This window comes from Pteropus medius, unplaced genomic scaffold, assembly GCF_902729225.1.
Source record: "Pteropus medius unplaced genomic scaffold, Ma_sr-lr_union100, whole genome shotgun sequence".
NCBI lineage: Eukaryota > Metazoa > Chordata > Mammalia > Chiroptera > Pteropodidae > Pteropus > Pteropus medius.
The window spans coordinates 25,632,638-25,652,525 of record NW_024351730.1 but is presented as its reverse complement, the minus strand read 5'-3'; the positions used below and the strand labels follow the sequence as shown (position 1 = coordinate 25,652,525).

The 19,888-nt window shown below is 37.0% G+C and overlaps 1 protein-coding gene across 1 annotated transcript in view; it reads right to left on the bottom strand.

The window, feature by feature from the left end:
• MRPL1 (mitochondrial ribosomal protein L1) overlaps positions 1-18,126 on the bottom strand; it is a 57,089-nt gene extending 38,963 nt beyond the window's left edge. The window contains exons 1-4 of the mRNA XM_039845529.1: positions 17,966-18,126; positions 16,640-16,748; positions 6,241-6,499; positions 1,057-1,140 (exon numbers count right to left, since the gene is read on the bottom strand). Of these exons, the coding sequence (XP_039701463.1) occupies positions 1,057-1,140; positions 6,241-6,499; positions 16,640-16,748; positions 17,966-17,996 (483 nt within the window). The 5' untranslated portion in view covers positions 17,997-18,126. The remainder of the gene's footprint in view (positions 1-1,056; positions 1,141-6,240; positions 6,500-16,639; positions 16,749-17,965) is intronic.
• Positions 18,127-19,888: the final 1,762 nt, after the last annotated feature.

Below are 19,888 nucleotides of genomic sequence, written 5' to 3'. Positions count from 1 at the left end.
GGGATTGTAAGCTGACAAGGTTCTTGCAATCTGTGAGGTCAAATAAGGGTTGCCTCGCCTGAATGAATGAATGAATGAATGAAAAGAAAATATCAATTTTCAATTAAATGCATCAGAAATACTGCATTCAGAACAAGTTTAGCTTGTAGGTGATTGAGGTGTTTATTGTAACATGAGGAAATGGCACTGTAACATCAAAATGGCATTCAGAACTTACTGAGTGGTTCAACCTAACTTTCAATGCCATCAATACAACATCTTCCAAAACTAAAAGTTTAAGATATATTTAGTTTTGCTAACTTAAATGGAGACATTTTATCAAACCAACATGGAAAAAGATTTTTAATTTAAGAAAGAATAGAACCAAAATTTATTCTGTTGTCTGAAAACTAAGAAGAAATATACATAGTATTAGTTATTTTCTTTCTCTATGTTCCATTTATACCATTTGGTTTCACTGTGAAAATATATCACTCATAGTTATTCAAGTTTTGTGGCATTCCAACAGCTATATTCTCTACTTTTCTGGAAAAAAAAGTAAAAATTTCTTCCTTGAAAATGAAGCACATGGAGGAGAATCAAAATACTTTAGAAAACGAATTCATAAACACATTATAAACAAATGCTATTGTTACTATATTTGTTATAGCCTTGACTTTAACTTTCCAGACTGAATATTTTTAAAACTGTGCTTTCTATGTCTTCACACCATTAAGTAGACCCTTTGCTTTAAAATAATTTTACTGTTGTTGTCTGAGAAGAGGAGTTTAAGCAGGAAGCAGGAGCTACGAGGATAAATTCTATGCTTCAGTTTCTTGTGAGAAACAATGTGGTAGATTAGTAATGATGAAGTTAATGTTCTAGTTTAGCTCTTTCTCACACTAATGACATAACCTCAAATGAGTCATCTTACTGCTTTGAGCTACCAATGGGAAAAATAAGACGAGGTGAATGCCAGAATTTTCTCTAACTCTACTCATTCAGTTATTCTAATCATTGGTTAATGTGACATGTAAAAAAATTAAATGATAGAAAAAGTTGATAAAGGTTACTCACCCCTGTAAATACAGCAACTTTATTAATTTCTGAAGTAAATGGGTATGGAAAACTAAGAACACTGGCAAATGGCTCCACTTTTTTCTAAATACACAACAACAGAAAAATAATTATGAAAAGTTCATTCATCTTTTCTGTATCTCTCACATCTATAAGTAACAGAACTGACATGTTTTGTTTTTAATATTTTAATTCTACTACATGTCCTCTCATTAATCCAGAACTATTCACTGATTATAATTTAAGGCATAAGAAATTATACTTCTTTTGTAAGAAACCATAATGAAAATCTAAATCTCTTTCCAGCTGCATACTCCCATGGCACTTGGCTTCTATCCTTCCATCACTCAATCACAGTCTCAAATATATTAAAAGATGTGTTTGCATATTTCTATCCTCCCCAGCACCTAGTACAATGTTTTCCATATGATAGATGCCAATAAATGTTTGTTTGCCATCTTGAATTAAATTCAAAAGAAATTAAAATAACAATTTTTTAACACCATCAAGGAGGACATGAATGCAACTGTGCATACTGAATAGACAATATCCAACTGATCTGCTCAGTAGGTTACCCCTAATCTCCATCTTTCCCTCTAAACAGAATGCCGAGCCTAAAGGGCTCTTCTTCTGAGTAAGTCTACTTTGAAACAACCTAAATCACTTTCAGATATATCTGAAAAGTCAACTGAAAAATCCAAAATAAACAGTGTATGCATTTGAGGCACCCTAATTAGGTTGGATATTCTACAAGGCCTCAGAACTATTTTGTTCAGTCATTTGGTCAAGGCCCTGTATAGGCCTGTGACTAGGAGCTTTAGGAAGAATTCACATGGAAACAAGTTCTAGGTCTAGTTTTGGTGTAGTTTTAAGATCTGGAAGTAAGAGAAAAGGGGTTGTTCCCTAACTAAAATTTTGTTTTTAAAAAAACTTTGAATAAAGATAACCTCCTGAGGACTTTTTTTCAGGCAAGAAGGCGCAAACTCTTAAGTACACTTTATATCAGACATGCAACTCAGCTTTATTTACTGGCATTCCTTAGCCTTAACATGTCACAACTGCTTTCAGTAAATTTCTCAATGGCAAGCAATCATAATAATAACATCCCCTGGGGAATACTGGCTTGTTGTGCAAGCCTTCTATAAAGAACAAAAAATATCTTAGGAAGACAACAGTACTCTTTCAATGTTATTAGTTTATCAGTGGATTCCATTTATGAAATGAAACTTGTGGTCCTACAAGACTTCTTTATGAACTACTTTAATGGTTGACTGAAAAAATGATCATCTTAGATACATTTTTTAAATAAATGAACTTATAGTAACACTGATATAAAATAAAATTACAACAGAACTAAGAAATGAGACAGATCTTGGTTCAAATCCTAACTCTATTTCTACTCTGAACTTGAGCAAGATACTTCATTTTTGGTGTCTTAGGTTCTTCTTCTGACATTATTATAGGATTAAATAAGAAAATGCATGCAAAGCATTTAGCATTTTGGCTGGTACATGAAAAAGTTTCCAGTAGATGTTTATTATTATTAAACATCTACCAAGTCCTTTACATGTATTATCTCATTTAATCTTTGCTATAACCATATGAACTAAACATTTTATCTCCCTTATAAAGAGATGAAAACAATAGATCTGAAGAGGTTAAACTAGAAGTCCAAAGTCGTAAAGCAAATTAGTGGTGACATCAGGATTCTGGCCTGTACTGTAATCTGACTCTAGGGTCCATGCTCTTTAGCACTGCTATACTACCCTCCTCCTACATGCTCAATTTTATTGTTATTGTTGAGGTCATTCAATTGTATTAAAAAACTTTGCCTTCTGTTTTAACCAAAAAGACATCCTCAGAATAAAATTAAAATATTTCCAAGAAAATGAGATTGTTTAAGTGAGAAGCTTATAAAATTTAGAGCTATACTGACCTCGATTCTAATCTAATGTTGTTCCTACTTTTAGAACTGTATAAACAAACATCTTCCATGGAATTGCAGTATATAAACAGATAAAGCAGAGAGGTTCCGGTTGAAGAGAGGGGTTTAGCCCCAACCCCTTAGTCTCAAGCCAGAACTTTAAGGAAACATCTGAAGGCCACTGAGCTAATCCAAAATTCTCACTTACAGAGAAAAAAACATAACACCCAGACAGCTTAAAAAATTTTTCAAAGTTACAGTAATGTCTCAATTAACTTTAATACTACTTTCATTGAAAATTAATTGGGAGTTGCCTGAAGTCCAGCTAAACAGAAGTCCTACAACTGGGCACAACCCAAGAGGCCACCTCAAGACCACTAGGAGGGGCAGAGATGCGAAACTGGGCTGGTCGCACACCACGTGTGGTGGTCAAAAATTGGGAGAAATATCTCAACTTCAGAGATCGCCCTAGAGAAGCAAGGGGCCCCACCCCCACACCAGGCTCCTCCCCAGCCCGAGGTTCCAGTTCCATGAAGAGAAATCCCCACAATTTCTGACTGTGAAAACCAGTGGAGAGTGTGGCTAAGTGAGAGGGAGGTCGGCTGGAGTCCCAGGAGTTCCTCATAAAGGGCCCATGCATGGACTTACTTGCTGGTGGACTCCTGTGCTCTGAGCTCTAGTGCTGGGACAGCAGCTTGAAAGATGCCAGGGACACCCAGGGAGGAACTGAAATGTCTGGCTTCAGGGCAAGGGCTGGAGGGGCAGCTTTCTCTCAGACAAAAGTGCTGGCAGAATCCATTGTTTCTTGGTTGAGCCCTTGCAGCTCCCAGAGTGAAGACTCAGGCAGCCACCATACCTGAGTCTCCATCAACCTGTCTAAGTCCAGTTGCATGGCCCTGGTGATTTTCTGAGACCTCACCCCAACCCACCCAACTTGCAGCCCATCCAAGCCACTGCCGGTGACTTTTTTTATACGCATGGCCCATCTTGGCTCATGCTGTGAATTTTCCTAAAACTTTTCAAAGGTTCACAAAACCTAAACTAGCAGTATCTGGCCTCAGTGTACCCATTGCCTTTCTCATACCTCTGGCTGAGTGGCCCCAAGCCAGCACTAGCAGCAACCTTCCTCGGTTCAGGGATCAGCCTCTCAAAGCACCTCCAAGCCTAGCACAGATGGCAGCCATCTGCAGATTGCTTGAGGACTCTTGCCAGGTGGCCCCAGGCAGGGAACAGGCTGTATAGCTGGAGCCTGTCCCAGGAGGTCTCAGGCCAACACACCTACTAGCTGCCTTTAGACTGAACTGGAGCACCAACGAGGACTGCATCCGAGGACGACAAACCCAAAGGGCAGAGTGGGCAGGCACCAGAGCCCTGCTAAAGTGAATCCGGTTCCATAGGGTCAGCCCCTCACTGGCCAGTTCTCACAGCCAATCAGCCCAACGATCAATATCCACTGATATGCAAACAGCAACCAAAGTTCAACTACAACAAGAGGGCACACACAACCCATACAAGAGATGCACCTGAGGAACACAGCCCAGGTGACCAGGAAAGACTGCGCCAATGGGCCCCAAAGAAACTACTACATAAGCCCACTTACTAAGAAAGGAATTGAAAACCTGTTTGAAGAAATAATGACTCAAAACTTCCCTAATTTGGCAATGGAAATAGACATACAAGCCCAGGAAGCACAGGGAGTCCCAAATAAGATGAACCAAAGAGCGCAGCACCAAGACACATCATCATTAAAATGTCAAAGGTTAAAGACAAAGAGAAATCTTAAAAGCAGCATGAGAAAAGCAATTAGTTACCTCCAAGGGAGCTCCCATAAGACTATCAGCTGATTTCTCAACAGAAACCTTGCAGACCAGAGGGACTGGCAGGAAATATTCAAAGTGATGAAAAGCAATAGCCTACGACCAAGACTACTCTACACAGCAAGGCCATTATTTAGAATCGAAGAAGAGATAAAGAGCTTCTCAGACAAGAAAAAGCAAAAGGAGTTCATCGCCACCAACCAGTATTACAGGAAAAGTTATAGAGACTTATTTCAAAAGAAGAAAACAGATCAAAAATATAAATAATAAAATGGCAATAACTACATATCTAACATCAATTACTTTAAATGTAAATGGATTAAATGCTTCAATCAAAAGATAGGGTGGAGAATGAATAAGAAAACAAGACCCTTATATATGCTGCCTACAATAGACTCACTTCAAATCAAAAGACATGCATAGACTGAAAGTAAAGGGACAGAAAAAGGTATTTCATGAAAATGGAAATAAACAACAACAAAAAAGCTGGGGTTGCAATACTTATACCAGACATAATAGACTTTAAAACAAAGGTTATAACAAGAGACAAAGAAGAACCCAGTATTCCCACTTCTGGGTATTTATCAGAACAAACCCAAAGTACTACTTTGCAAAGACATGTGAATCCATATGTTCATTGCAGCATTATTTACAATAGCCAAGATATGGGGGCAACCTGGCTGTCCAGCAATGGATGAATAGATAAAGAACAGATGGTATATATTCACAAAGGAATATGACTCAGTCACAAAAAAAAAGAATGAAATCTTGCTATCTGCAACAACATAGATGGACCTAGATGGTATTATGCTGAATGGATAAGTCAAAGAAAGACAAATGCCATATGATTTCACTTACATGTGGAATATAAAGAAAATAAACAAATAAAACAAATAAATTCATAGATACAGAAAACATTTTTATGCCAGATGGGATGGGGGTTGGGTGTGAATGAAAAAAGAGAAGGCATTAATAAGTAGAAATTGGCTATTACAAAATAGTCATGAGGATGTAAAGTAAGCATAAGGAATATAGTCAATGATATTTTAATAACTATGTATGGTGTCATATGGGTACTAGATTTACCAGGGTAATCACTTCAAAATTTATATAAATGTTGTATAAATCACCACATTGGACACTAATATAATAGTGTATGCCAACTGTAATTGAAAAAATTTATAATTATTTAAAAAAAAAAAGAAAGAAAATGTATAACAGTGATTTTCTGGTGAATAGGAGATACATGTTCATCAACTATGCAGAGTATGCTTAGCATTATATTTTATATTTGGAAAATTTAAAAAACAAACATTTTCATGCTAAAGTCCAGAAAGAGCACCAGATTTTCCAAATAGGAGGCAAGAATTTAAAAAAATTAACAAATAGCAATTCAAACAGCCAGTGTTCACAAATAAATTTATTTTAATCAAGTCTACATACCTTCTTTCCCAGTGCTATATCCAATGTCAAATCAAGATAAACACCTTGCTTTGGATTTGTAAAGTCCAGAATTTGAAATTTCTTAAGTAAGTGAATAGCTTTCTTCACCTCATATATCTGCCTTGGATATAGGCGTTTTAAGTAAACATCATCCTCAGGTTCACCTTCCATAAAGGGATATGACTTTATTTTTTCTATCTCATCTTTTTTGTCATCCAATGCTTTTTCTTTGGCACCTTTTTTTGTTTTCTTTGCAGGCCTTGAAAAAAAAATAAATTCAAGATCAGTTATCTCAATATATAATCCAAAAGACTTTTGAAAAGCCAATGTACAGAAGACAGAAAAAATAACAAAAGATAGTTTATTTTAATTCAAAAGCATGGAATGCTTTATAGTTTTTCTAGTTCAACAAATATTAAGTGAACTTTTATACTATTTGCAGTTGATGCAAAGTTCTGCTTTCCAGAAATTTAAGAGGAGGACAGGAACGGACATGCAAACAGGTCATTTCAATATAATTTGTTAAGTACTGTAAGAGTGTTATTGGGGAGGTAGAGAATGAACATTTGACCCAGCATCGGAGGCTAAGAAGAGGTATTGGAAGAGATTACTCAAAGGCAATTCTTAAATAATAAAGAAGAATTAGTCCAGGTATATTACCCAAGAAAAACGAAAACACATGACTACACAAAAACTTGTACATGAATGTTCATAATAGCATTACTGGTCATAGTCAAAAAGTAAAAAGAACCCGGATGTCCATCAACTGATGAATGGATACATAAAATATGGTCTATCCAAAAAATGGCATATTAATCAGCAATGAAAAGGAATGAAGGGCTGATAACTGCTACAGTATGTATAAACCTTAAAAACATTAAGCTAAGTTAAAAAAAGTCATAAAACACCACATATTGTATGATTCCATGTATACAAAATATCAAGAATGGGAAAATCAACAAAGATGAAAGTAGATTTAGTGGTTATCTAGGACTAGGGGGAGGAGATTAGAGAAATGAGGAGTGACTGCCAATGGGCATGGGTTTTTTGGGGGTAGGTAATAAAAATGTTCAAAACTGACTGTTGGTGATATTTGCACAATTCTGTGAATATACTAAAAACCACTGAACTGTATACTTTAAATGGGTGAATTATATATGTAAATTACATCTCAATAGGCTATTATTTTAAAAAAAAAAAAAAAAACAGCATCAGCCAGGCAAAGAAACAACGTAATAAAAGTACTGAAGCATGAAATAGAATGGCACACAAAGGGAGCATATTATAAGTTCTAACTGACTAGAGCAGGGGTTGGCAAACTTTTTCTGTAAAGGATCAGATGGCAAATATTTTATGATCTCTTATCTCAATGACTCAACTCTGCTGCTGTAATGTAAAAGCAGCCATAGACAATATTAAAAAAATGAGTGTAGCTGTGTTCCAATAAAACTTTATTTATGAACACTGGTTTAAATTTTACAATTTTCATGTGTTACAAAACACTGTTCTTTATTTTTTTCTCAGTCATTTAAGGATGTAAAAATCATTTTTAGCTCATGAACCACTGGCCATATTTTGCTGACTCTTAAACTAAAGAGTAAAGCAATAGACAGGAAACAGCAGATGAGGCTGATGAATCCAGATCACAGAGGGCATCCTCTAGAGACAATGAGAAGCCAATGAACAGGAGTGACATCTGTATTTCAAGCTGCAATATAAGGGATGGATTTGAAGGAAACTAGATTAGAGACAATTAAGAGTCTATTCTCTCTCTTTCTTCTCAAAGAGATATGAAAGCCTGAACCAGAACAGTGATTGCAATAGGCTGGAGAAAATGAGAGCTTAGAAAGATGTTTACAAGGTAAATATTAAATATAGGTAAAAGGGACAGAGAAGACTCTAGAATACTTCTTACGTTTCTGGCTTGGGCCACTCAGCATAAAGTAGTAACATTAACTAGGACCAGAAATAAAGAAAGCGAAAGAGAGATATAGCCAGAGATGAGTTCGGTTTGGGGCAATACAGAGTTTGAGTGTGGGGTTAATTGCATCATTGGCCCCAATTCTTTATCCTCTGTTAACCTAAAAATAAAAGACCAATGTGAGAAGCAACAAGCATTTATTTGGGATCCAAACAGGTATCCTGGAAATACTGACCCATGAAGAAACCCAAATAGTGTTCCAATTAGGAGGTAAAAGCAAAGGGTATTCATGAGAAAGGGAAGGGGAACAATTACATCAATTAAATCATCAACAATATCAATAGAAGTAACTAGGGAGGAGGCAAAAGAACTAAAGTGTTAAATCAAGCTATATTCAGAGACTGCAATATGCTGATCAGCCCTGTGGCCAGAACATGAGGAAACCTGCAGAACAAAGGAAGATTTCCGCTGAGATTGCTACCATTTACCCACACTGGGAGAGAAAACAGGAAAACAGAGTCTTTAAGTCATGCCCTACACAAAATAAAATCATTCATTCCTCTGGCTAAAACCATGGGGAACCTATGGATCAAAGGCTGGGAACTGCCAGCTGGCCTTTCATGCTACATATTCTTACCTTTTCTTGCTATATACTCATCCTTTCTCACTGTATGACCATATCAAAGGAAAATGGGTAAACAAAGTCTTTAAATTGTAATTAACAGAAACTAAAATGATATATAAACTCAATTCCTCGAACACTTGGGGTCCCTCTCGGTGTTTTTTTCTCTGTTCTTCTCACTGTCTGTCTCTCTCTGTCCCTCTGAGTCTCAGGCTCTCTTACTCTCTACCTCTGAGAGGAGACCACTGTCTATTGAGGAGTGTTACCCCCGTCTCTAATACATTTTCCTTTTGTCTCTAACTCTGGCATGCATTTGAATTCTTTCTTGCGCTCAGCCAAGAATCCTCTCTCTCAATGTAGAGCTTGAGCTTCCCCCAACTCAGGGAAATTTGCCCTGCTCTGCATAGGAAGGAAGGCATTTCTGCAGGTTCAGATAAGCTAATATAGTGAAGCTAGTGCTAAAGAATGTTAATTTTCAGTCACCGTCTGCTTTCTTGTTAACTTTGCAAAGTTGTTTGGGATACAAGGTTGCTTTCGGCCCACCAAAGGTTATTTTGCTCAGCTTTAACATTCCAAAGGTTTGAGGAGTAAGACCTGCAAGGCAGTTCCTCTGGGATGGCAGCTCCAACTCCATTTTAAAGTAGCTCCATTTATATTATATTTTTACACCCCCTTCTCCATTCAAATCCCTTTGCTAAATGACTTTGCAGTGCCTTCCATTTAAAGAAGTGAAGTATACTTCCCAACACCCTGATTTGGCCACGCGACTAGTTTGGCCAATAGAATAAAGCAAAAGTGAGTTTCTCTGCTCTAAGCTTAGGCCATAAGAAGCTTCATCTGTTTCCACTTGTACATTTGTATTTCTGCCATTTTCATAAGAACATGCCTGAGCTAGCCCAAAGATGGAAGGATGAGAAATGTGAAACAGAGCTGCCCCCACAGAGCCCCGGGCTATATCAGACAATTCTCACCTGACCTGCCTAATCAGATTGGAAGCATGCCCAGCCAAGGTCATCAGAGACACCCATCCAAACCTATCTTAGATCAGTCGACCCGAAGATGTGTGGGTGATGATAAATAATTGTGGATGGTTTGTTATATAGCAAAAGCTAACAAGCTACTTGTAAAATATCGAAGAAAATATGTTCAACAAGTGATTGCAGTTGAGTTTGAAGCTAAGAAGACAGAATTAGAGGTGATAGATTTTCTCGGCATTTATTCAAATCACATCTACCATCTTTAACCATAAAAGTTTTAAACTAGCAAAATAATATTCTATAAAGATGTAGGGGTTCTATGGTAGGCAGAATAATGCTTCCCAAAGATGTCCTATCTACATCTCGAAAAAGACTTTGCAGATGTGATTAAGGTTAAAGAGACCTCAAGATGGGGAGAGTATCCTGAAATACTCAGGTGGGCCCAATCTAATGAAACAAAAATCCTTGAAAGCAGAGAAACCTTCCCCTTTCCCAACTGCATCTGACAGAGATTGAAAAAGACAGCAGAAACTCTAACATAAAAAGAACTTAATTTGCTGCTCTTGGCTTTGAAGATGGAGGAATGGGGAAGAAGTGGGGGCTACAAACCAAGGAATGTAGGTGGCCTCTCAAAGCTGAGGCAAGAAAACAGATTCTCCCTGGAGCCTCTAGAACAAAATGAAGCCCTTCTGACATCTTGATTTTAGCCCAGTGAAATCCATGTCAGACTTCTGATCAACAAAACTATAAGATAATAAACTTGTGTTGTTTTAAGCCACAAAGTTTGTGGTAATTGTTTATGGCAGCAACAGAAAACTAATATGTAGGCTTATAAAATTTACATGAAAGAAATGGATGACAGAAAAATATTTTTTTAAAAAAGGACCTCAAAAACTAATCCAAAATATAACTTTATTCTCACTTTTAGCACTCAATGTATCCTCAATACCACAACTACTAAGAGTATCCTCCCAACTAATGAGCAATTCAAAAGAATAGCAGATAATGCCCATGCTTATTTTTAACAGGACACAGGTGTCCTTCTGGGCTGATGACAATAAATCTAAGCAGGTGCCCAATTGGATGTATACAATAAGCCTCAACAGCTATGTAGGAAGTATTCCGTAAAATCTTGAAATCTTCCAAACTGAAGAAATCACATTTTTACTTTATATTTAGTAAAAGAGAAGTGAGGCCAATAGAAGAAATCCAGAGAGCCTGTTTTAGTAATAAACTCTCCAACTAAAATAAACAAAATGAATGTGTCTAAGCTGTAACCTACAGATTTACTTTACATAAATGCTGATTTCACCACTAAATTTTTAATCATAGCTGGACCTGTCCATTTAATTTGCAGTTAATATGAAAGTCTCAGAAGCTGAAAAATGATTATTAACTTAATAAAAATTTTCAAAACCCAATAAAAGTCTGATACATATAGAGACTGAGTTCGGTATACAATAATTTACTCATTTATACTTTGGACTCTGTTTCACAAAATATCTGAGGTGATTCAGTGAAAATATTTTTAAGTTAAAAATGGAACACTATTTTAGTTTCAAAAAAAAAGTAACATAATTATAACATAGATCAAATAGGACTCTAAGGAAAACACTTTCTTTCAAATAAAAAAAATTGCAATTGAACAAAATTTATCAATAATAATAAATTTCATAGACCCACCGCCTGTTTTCCATGGCCCTCCAAAAAATGTCTATCTTTATTCATAAGAATCACATCCAGAAGAACTTTGCTGTTCGTGCAATTACTTAGGGCCCTATCAGGAGAGCTTAAATACTATGATTCTCAGAGCATAAACTAAATTATACTAGAAAGGTTTTTGGGAAGGTGACAGAGAAACACCTGGCAGTCTAAATCTAAGAGAACAGAATTTAGGTGCAGTTACCTTGGCAACTAAACCACACAGATTAAGTCAGTAATAAGAGACTGTACTCAGGTAATAACTTTTACCCTGCCTGAAAGCATGAAAGGAAAAATATTCCATGGTTATTTCCAAATAATTCCATGGTCTTATACTGTTTCTTAAAACAGTGTAAGAAAAAAATCAGTGCTATAACACAGCTCACTTTAAGAACTCTGAAGATTTGTGACTCCAGAGATCCAAGTCCTTTGAATGCTAAAGAATCTTTTACACTGAAGAATGGGGGTCGAGGGAATACAGTCTCTTTCAAATTAAACTAAAGAGAAAATGCCTAGGGCATGCAACTATTAATAGAATGCAAATGTCTGGAATTCTTATTTCTCAGTGTAAATCACATGAATAAATTCACTAATATTTCTGATGCCGGTTTATTCATTAAACTAAATACAAGTTCTGCTTCTACTTACAATATAAAAGTGGACAGAATAAAACTCAGTCAATAACAACACAAATAAATTAAAATTTGAAAAAACAAAAGCTGGAAAGAGTTTTAACAATGAGAAAGAGTCAGATAAAAATCACAACTTTTCTTGAACACATCACATAGCTGAAATAGCAAGGCAACCAACTAGCCTGAATGTCAAGGAGAGTCAACCCACACTCCCCACCCCCACCCCACATGCATACCACCAGGACAGTCTCGCTAGTAGCAGAGTATGAGAGGAAAGCAAGCAGATAAGAAAAAAAAAATCAACTAAAATTTTAGGGCTAGTGTGACAGCATAAACCCCCTGGGGGAGGCAAACACAAGGGGAGTTCACACTCAGTTCATAGGCCCTTTCCACAGGCCTCTACCAGATATTCCTGGGAAAGACTGGAGCAGGTCATGAGACAAGAAAGCCTCCCTAAGGGAACAGGCATGGAGGAGATAAGCTATGCTGCCAGAAAGGCATGTAAAGATGAAACCCTCTAGAGCACAGGTAAACACCCATTGTATATAGGGAAAAAAAAGAAGAAAAAATACCACTAAGACTTCTACAGTTAGAGGTAGGGCAGGAAACAAAAATTTGGGAAAGATTCTAGACATTCTTGAACAAGATCTGCTATATATACATACCATGGGGAGTTGGGACAGAAAATCTGAGAAAATTCCATCCCTGAAGTCCAGTCACACTGAACCTACTTAAGACAAAGGCTGGATTTAGGAAACAGAGAATCCCTCTCACACCTATTACCAGCCTAACAAGCAATGAGTGATAAGCAACAATAGTCTACTGCTACTAGGGGAGTATGGAGAGAGACACCCCTACTCTTAGGTGCAGTGCACAGGCACGGCAGCTGAAAATGATGGTCCCTGAAACTAATCAGGAACTAGGAACACAGAGAAAAACCTTCCAACAACCCAGCCCCCTCCCTAAGCACAAGGTGACAATACAGAAACTTAAAGCTGATAGTAACCATAGCAACAACAAAACCAAAACCTAACTCAACTGACTGGCTCGACCCAAGGCTCTGAGAGAAGAAGCATGCACATTTCCAGGCCTAAATACTAAGTACTTCAGTCTCTACTTTTCTACACAAAATGTCTGGCAGTCAACAAAAAAAATTGAGACACTTGAAGAAAAAGAATCCATTATCAAGAGAGAAACAGAACCAGAGTCAGAGATGACATGGTGGCCTTTTTTATCAGGAGCTGCCAATGACAAACCATGAGTACATATACACACATGGAGGAGAAGTGGGGACATTCAGAATGACAAGAAAGCGAAAAGCAAGCACAAAAAATTAGCCATGAAAAAACCATTTTTTAATATACTATAAGTCAGTAGATTAAAAAATTAAAACCACAACTAGAATTATGAATACTATGATCCTCATCAAGCTACTCGATAACTCTCATTGTCCAACATGAAAAAAATTGCTAATAATTTGTCATATATTTTTTAAAAGTATGAGTATTTTTTACGCTATGCTTTTCAGGTGAGTGAAATCATTTTAAAGTTGCTCTAGAATAGAATATGGAGCAGATATAAAATGAAAAATTTCTACAGGATAAAAGAAAACATTTAAAGGTAAAAGTCTCAAAATAATTAATATCTTTAATAAACAAATACTTTAACAAAGCAGAAAGGAAAAAAAACCAGCCCAATAGAAAATAGGCAGAAGATATAAATTAGAAACACACGGAAGGAGCACAAAAGATTGACAATATCGAAGGTTGTCAAGAATGTGAAAACTGGGCACTCTCACCTCTGCTAAGTGGGGATATAAACTATTACAACCAATACTTCTCCAACAACAACTTCTGTCAACAACAAAAAATTCAGGTACTATTCACACTCAAAGGAAGACTCCTTTCTAGTTACATTTCCACCACCTTCCTCTTCATCCTATACACAAGTCATATCAGACTGTATTACATCCACATTATTTACTTTCACATCTCTATACCACTGAAACACCTTTCTCTCAATTCCCCTGCAAAATTCTATCTTTCAAGACCCAGCTCAAATACGTCCTGCCCCACTCTCCTCCAGGTAAAACTGGCGTTTCATCTATAATCCCATAGCACTTGATCCATTCCTCTACTATAAGAGTTAAAACATATTAAAGTTATTGCACAGAAATGTGCCAATTTATAATATATAAAGAGCTCCTACTAATTAACAAAAAAGGACTAGGACATGAGCAGAAAATTCACAGTAAAGAAAACATAAACAGCTCTTAAATATAGCAAAAGATATATAACCTTAGTAACAATAACAATAGAAATAGAAATCAAATCATACCATTTATTACCTATCAAATTTGGCAAAAATCAAAAATTTTGACTATACTGTATACATGAAAATAGGCATGTAATAATACTTGCTGGTAAGGACATAAATTGGCAAGATCTCTATGAAGGCAATTTGTATTGCCTATCAAAATGATAAATGCACACTCAAATCTCTTGACTCAACAATTCTATTTCTCAGGATTTTTACTACAAAAATATTTATAATATTTGACAAGATCTATGTACATAATTATTCATGCTGGACCATTTCTAATAGCAAAAAATAGAAAAGCTAAATGTGCATCAACAAAATGGTTAAAAATTATGGTAAATTCACACAATAAAATATTACACCCATGTTCACTGCAGCATTATTTACAATAGCCAAGACATGGAAGCAGTCTAAGTATCAATTGTTTGATAAATGGATAAAGAAAATGTGGTATATACACAAGTAAATATTATTTAGCCATATAAAAAGAAATTTGCCATTCGGAGCAAGATAGATGGATCTTGAGGGCATTATACTAAGTGAAATAAGTCAGAGAAAGACAAGTATCATGATCTCACAAATATGTGGAATGTAAAAAAATAAACAAGTTCATAGATACAGAGATTAGTGGTTGCCAAAGGCAGAGGGTGAGGGGTAGGCAAAATGGGTCAATAGGTATAAACTTCCAGTTATAAAATAAATACGTAATGAGGATGTAATAAACGGCATGGTGACTACAGTTACAATAGTGTATTCTATATTTGAAAATTGCTAAGAGAGTAAATCTTAAAAGTTCTCATTACAAGAAAAAACCTGTAACTCTGTATGGTGATGGATGTTAACTAGCCTTATTGTGGTGGCCATTTCACAATACATACACTATGCTGTATACCTGAAACTAATATAATGTTGTATGTCAACTACATCTCAATTTAAGAAAAAAGATGACAAGACAATTCCATCTGAAACAACCTCCAAGATATGTGGTTAAGTTAAAAGCAAGCAAGATACAGAACAGGGATAGAAAACTATTTTCCTCTGCTCACAAAAATTCGGACATCAAGTGCAGGGGTTTTCTTCCCCACACCATCCAATTCTCTGACATCAGCTGGCGTCCTACAATTCAATACAATTCTGATACTATCTACCTGGATTTAATATCAGATATCACAAGTTAAGGGCTCAGTCCCACAAGACTTCCCCCATTTCAGATGGCAATCACAAGCCCAGGCCTCCAGTACTTCTGGACAATGGGCTATAAATCAGGGAGTCCCACAATCCCAAGGCTTCATAATCTGCTAGAACAGCTCACAGAACTCAGAAAAACACTTATTTAAACCTTTACCAGTTTATTATACAAAAAGGATATGATAAAGGATACAGATGAATAGCCAGATGAGGAGCTATACAGGGGGAGGTCTAGAAGTGTCTGGTACACAGGAGCTTCTGTCCCCCATAGGTTTGGGAGGACCACCGTTTTGGCACGTGGATTGTGTTCACCAACTCAGAAGCTCTCCAAACCCAACAGTTCAGGGATTTTTATGGAAGCTTCATCATGTAGGCATGACCAATAATGAACTCAATCTCTAGCCCCTCTCCCCTCCCTGGAGGATGGAAAGTGGAGCTAAAAGTTCCAAACTTCTAATCATGGCTTTGTCTTTCTGGTAAACAGCCCCAATCCAAAAGCTCACCAAGAGTTGCTTCATTGGTAAAAAGGTGCTCCTATCACCAAGAGATGACAAAGGTTTTTGGAGCTCTGTATCAGGAAGTGGGTCAAAGACCAAATATTAGAACAAAAGATGTTCCTAGCATCTCTATCATTCAGGAGATTTACAAGAGTTTTAGGATTCTGTGTCAGGAACTGAGCAGAAACCAATATAAATATTCCTTAAGTCACAAAATCCTAGCTCCAACAGTAACTAGCTCGGTGACCTTGGGCAAGTTATATAATCTATCCACGCCTTGCTTTTTGTCTCTAAAAGAGAGCATAATAACAATAGCTTCCACATAAGGTTCCTGTAGGAATTAAATTCATTATTGAATATTAGTGTTCAACAAATGTTAAGTATTATTATAATAAGTCATATATTTAATTCAGGGCTATTAGGTCAAAGAAGCAGAGATAAATTTTTACAACTATACGTCCCTGTATTTATAGAACCAAGCATATTTTTTCATCAAAATTTTAAATAATTACAAATGAAATAACCAAAAAAAAAGTACTTACTTTGTAGCAGCAGCAAAATGTCTGTTGGGCACCTGAACACATACAGAGCAAGGATAAAGTGACTGGTTAGCCATCCTGGAGAGATTATGCCTTTGATGCTGTATCAAGACTTGAAAGAAAAAAACATGTAAAATGTTAATATTAAATAATCATTACATTCATAATTTTTACATTCTTAGTGTTTTCCAAAACAAAAATATTCAATATTTTGATTCTTAACCATTCTTTGAAAAGTGTAATAATGGACGCTCCAATTCTTAAAACTAAAGTCAAGTAAATAGATCTAATTGAACAATTTTGTCTTCACTTACTTTGAATATAATTCAGGCTCAGAATACATTAGCTCTATTATTACAGACTATGTATATGTATCCATACACTTTTAAATAATTTAAATTTTATTCATTTTAATAGACAATACATTCAGAGAGTTGTCCAAGGCACTTCTGAAGGATAAAAACAAAATGTAGGGAATTGCCTTACCAGAGATCAAGACTTACAAAGCTATGGTAATTAAGACACTTTGGTATTGGCACAAATATAGAAAGACTAATAAAACAATATACGGCCTAACAACAGATTCATGTACCTATGGATATTTGAAATATGTAAAATGGAGATGATGCTGTATGTTGCCCCCACCTAAAATTTACCTTTTTAAAATAACAGTACATATCACTGTGCTTCAAAAACACAAAACAAAAATTTTTTAAAGCACTGTACCAAAAAAAGGATGTCAACCTAGTCTTTAATTGGACCTTGTTAAGTGCTGAAAAGAGCTGCTACTAATAAGTAGGACAGAATCAATCGCCAAATGACAAATGTTGATCCAAATTAGACCACCTCTGTGGAAGTTTAAGAATTAGAATCGCCTGCAACGTTGTGGTACTCCGAAAGCACCAACAAAGCATTTTCTAAACGATGAAGTTGAGAGTTGTGAGCCACACAAATATACCACGTTGGTCTTATCAGAATTCACTTCACGTATCAAACGCCTTTTCCCGCCCACAGCCCACACCCCCAGTATCGGAGACCGAGCCCTGTCCTTGCCTCCGTCCCTACCGGTGGCTGGAGGGGTGTCATTGTACCTCTCACTCCCACTCCCCGCTAGGGTGGACGGCTCCAAAAAGGAGTGAAACTGCTGATATGGTCGCTTTTCAGTAGTAGTGACCTTCTGGAGAACCTAGAGCCCAGAAAGTGGAGAGTTTTCCAGCCCCCTCAATGCAGACCCGTGCCTAGGCAGGTCCAGCTTGCACTCTGCTGCAACAGGGAACTCCGCGCCAGAAGCCTTTTCTCGCCACAAACCCAGATGACCCATTGCTTTACCTCTACCGAGGCATCTGACGGCCGCCGCCATGTTTACTATTCCGGATTGTGTTAACAATATTGGTCCTACGCGTCAATTTGGAAGAGATTTTGAAAGGGTTCCCTTCCGGAACTGGCGGAGGGGGAAAGGATAAGAAGGAGCAAGAAGAAAGGGGCGGGAACCAAATCATGTTTCCATGCAGTGGGGGAGGGCGCAGGACGCCGGGGCCCCGGGGCGGTGTTCCCATCAATCCTCCGTGGGGCCCAGGACCCTGTGTTTCGTGCTTCCGGTACGACAGCTTAAACATCTTCAGGGAAATGTTTTTCCTGGGGAATAGGGACTGGCGATGCCTTATTTAATCTTTTTTTTTTTTTTAATTCTGCAAGTGTACTCAGAACAATCATTTTACTAGATTGTGAGAGTACCCAAGAAAGCAAGGAAAACAGAAAAACTGAAGAAACTCACAAGCTTCCACCGCCACATTTCTAGCCTTGTAAAGTCTTAAACATTCGCCAGGCCTTACGCTACCACCCACGATGGGTTTCCGAGTCACTAACAAACTTTCTTTTAACTCAGCCCAAGATCAGCAGGGCTTTAAATTAATTTTAACCTTAATGAGCTCTACATATTGCCCCTGCTGGCAAACTGTGCCATTAGGATCGACTGAATAATAGTACTTGACAAATTTATGTAACACTTCTAGTTTTAAAATGGCAGATCTGAGACCTACGCACAGGTTATTCTGACTGAAAAAAAAAAAAAAATCTGTATCCTGTCTGTTACGTCACAGCTGTCAGTACGGTCTGTCTAATACAAATCTAGTCAGATTATATCACTTACCAGTTTAAATAAAACCAGCTGGTGACTAACTCTGATGCTGGAGTCTGGCCTCTGCCTGCCTTTCCAGCCTCAATAACCCTGTCAACATTCCCCCACCCCCATCCTCCACACACACGCATGGTTTCTCATCCCCACCACGCTGTTCATTCTGCCCCCTCTGTTTGGAATATCTTGTACCACATCACCTAGGTAACTTAAGATTTCAGCTCAGACTTCACTCACTGATAAGCCTCCTTCCTTCCTTCCCAGGCTGAGTTATGGCCATCTCTTTGTGATTTTGTGCAGTACCCGGGGCTTATATCTGGTTTTTTGTTTGTTTTTAAGCAGTTTTACTGAGATATAATTCACGTGCCATACAATTTGCCAATCTGAATTGTACAATTCAGTGGTTTTTAGTATATTCACAGAATTGCGCTACTATCACCACAATATAATCTTTTTCCCACCAACATGAGCTCTTTGGGAAAGAAATCATCTTATTCATTTTTGTAATCTCCGCCCATACTACAGCACCTGGCACATATTAGTCCCTCAATAAATGTTTGTTGAATAAATAAATTTATATACATGCATGAATTAGTGACTCAATTAGAATAACAGGCCCGCGAAATTAACTTGCTTCCACCAAGCTGCCCAAGGAAGTTGGACTGGACCACAGGAAATTCACAAATGTTTTATTTCATATTTATATACTGTACACATATATATGAAGAGCAAGATTTCTAATTTATTGTCTTGTTAACACCTAAACAGTTACTTCAGATGTTCCACACCTATTTCTGACTGTTGTACAAAAAAAAAACTCAAACAACTTGAATCTACTTTATAACCTTCTTCCCTTTCCTTTTCTTTCCCTTCCTTCTTTTCGCAAATATGTGAGTGCCTGTCACGTGTTAAACAGTGTGCTTGGCTATGCGTAGACGTGATGAATAAAACCAAAAAACAACCATTGCTCTCATGATACTTAAAAATGAATTTCATTTGAAGATAAATGCCAGAATTGGAGCAAGTTCACCAAACCCATTCAGACAAAAACACCAGAATTAGAGATGCCAGTCTTTAGACTCTACATCCCTCCCTTTCCATAGCTAGATTCAGTTGGC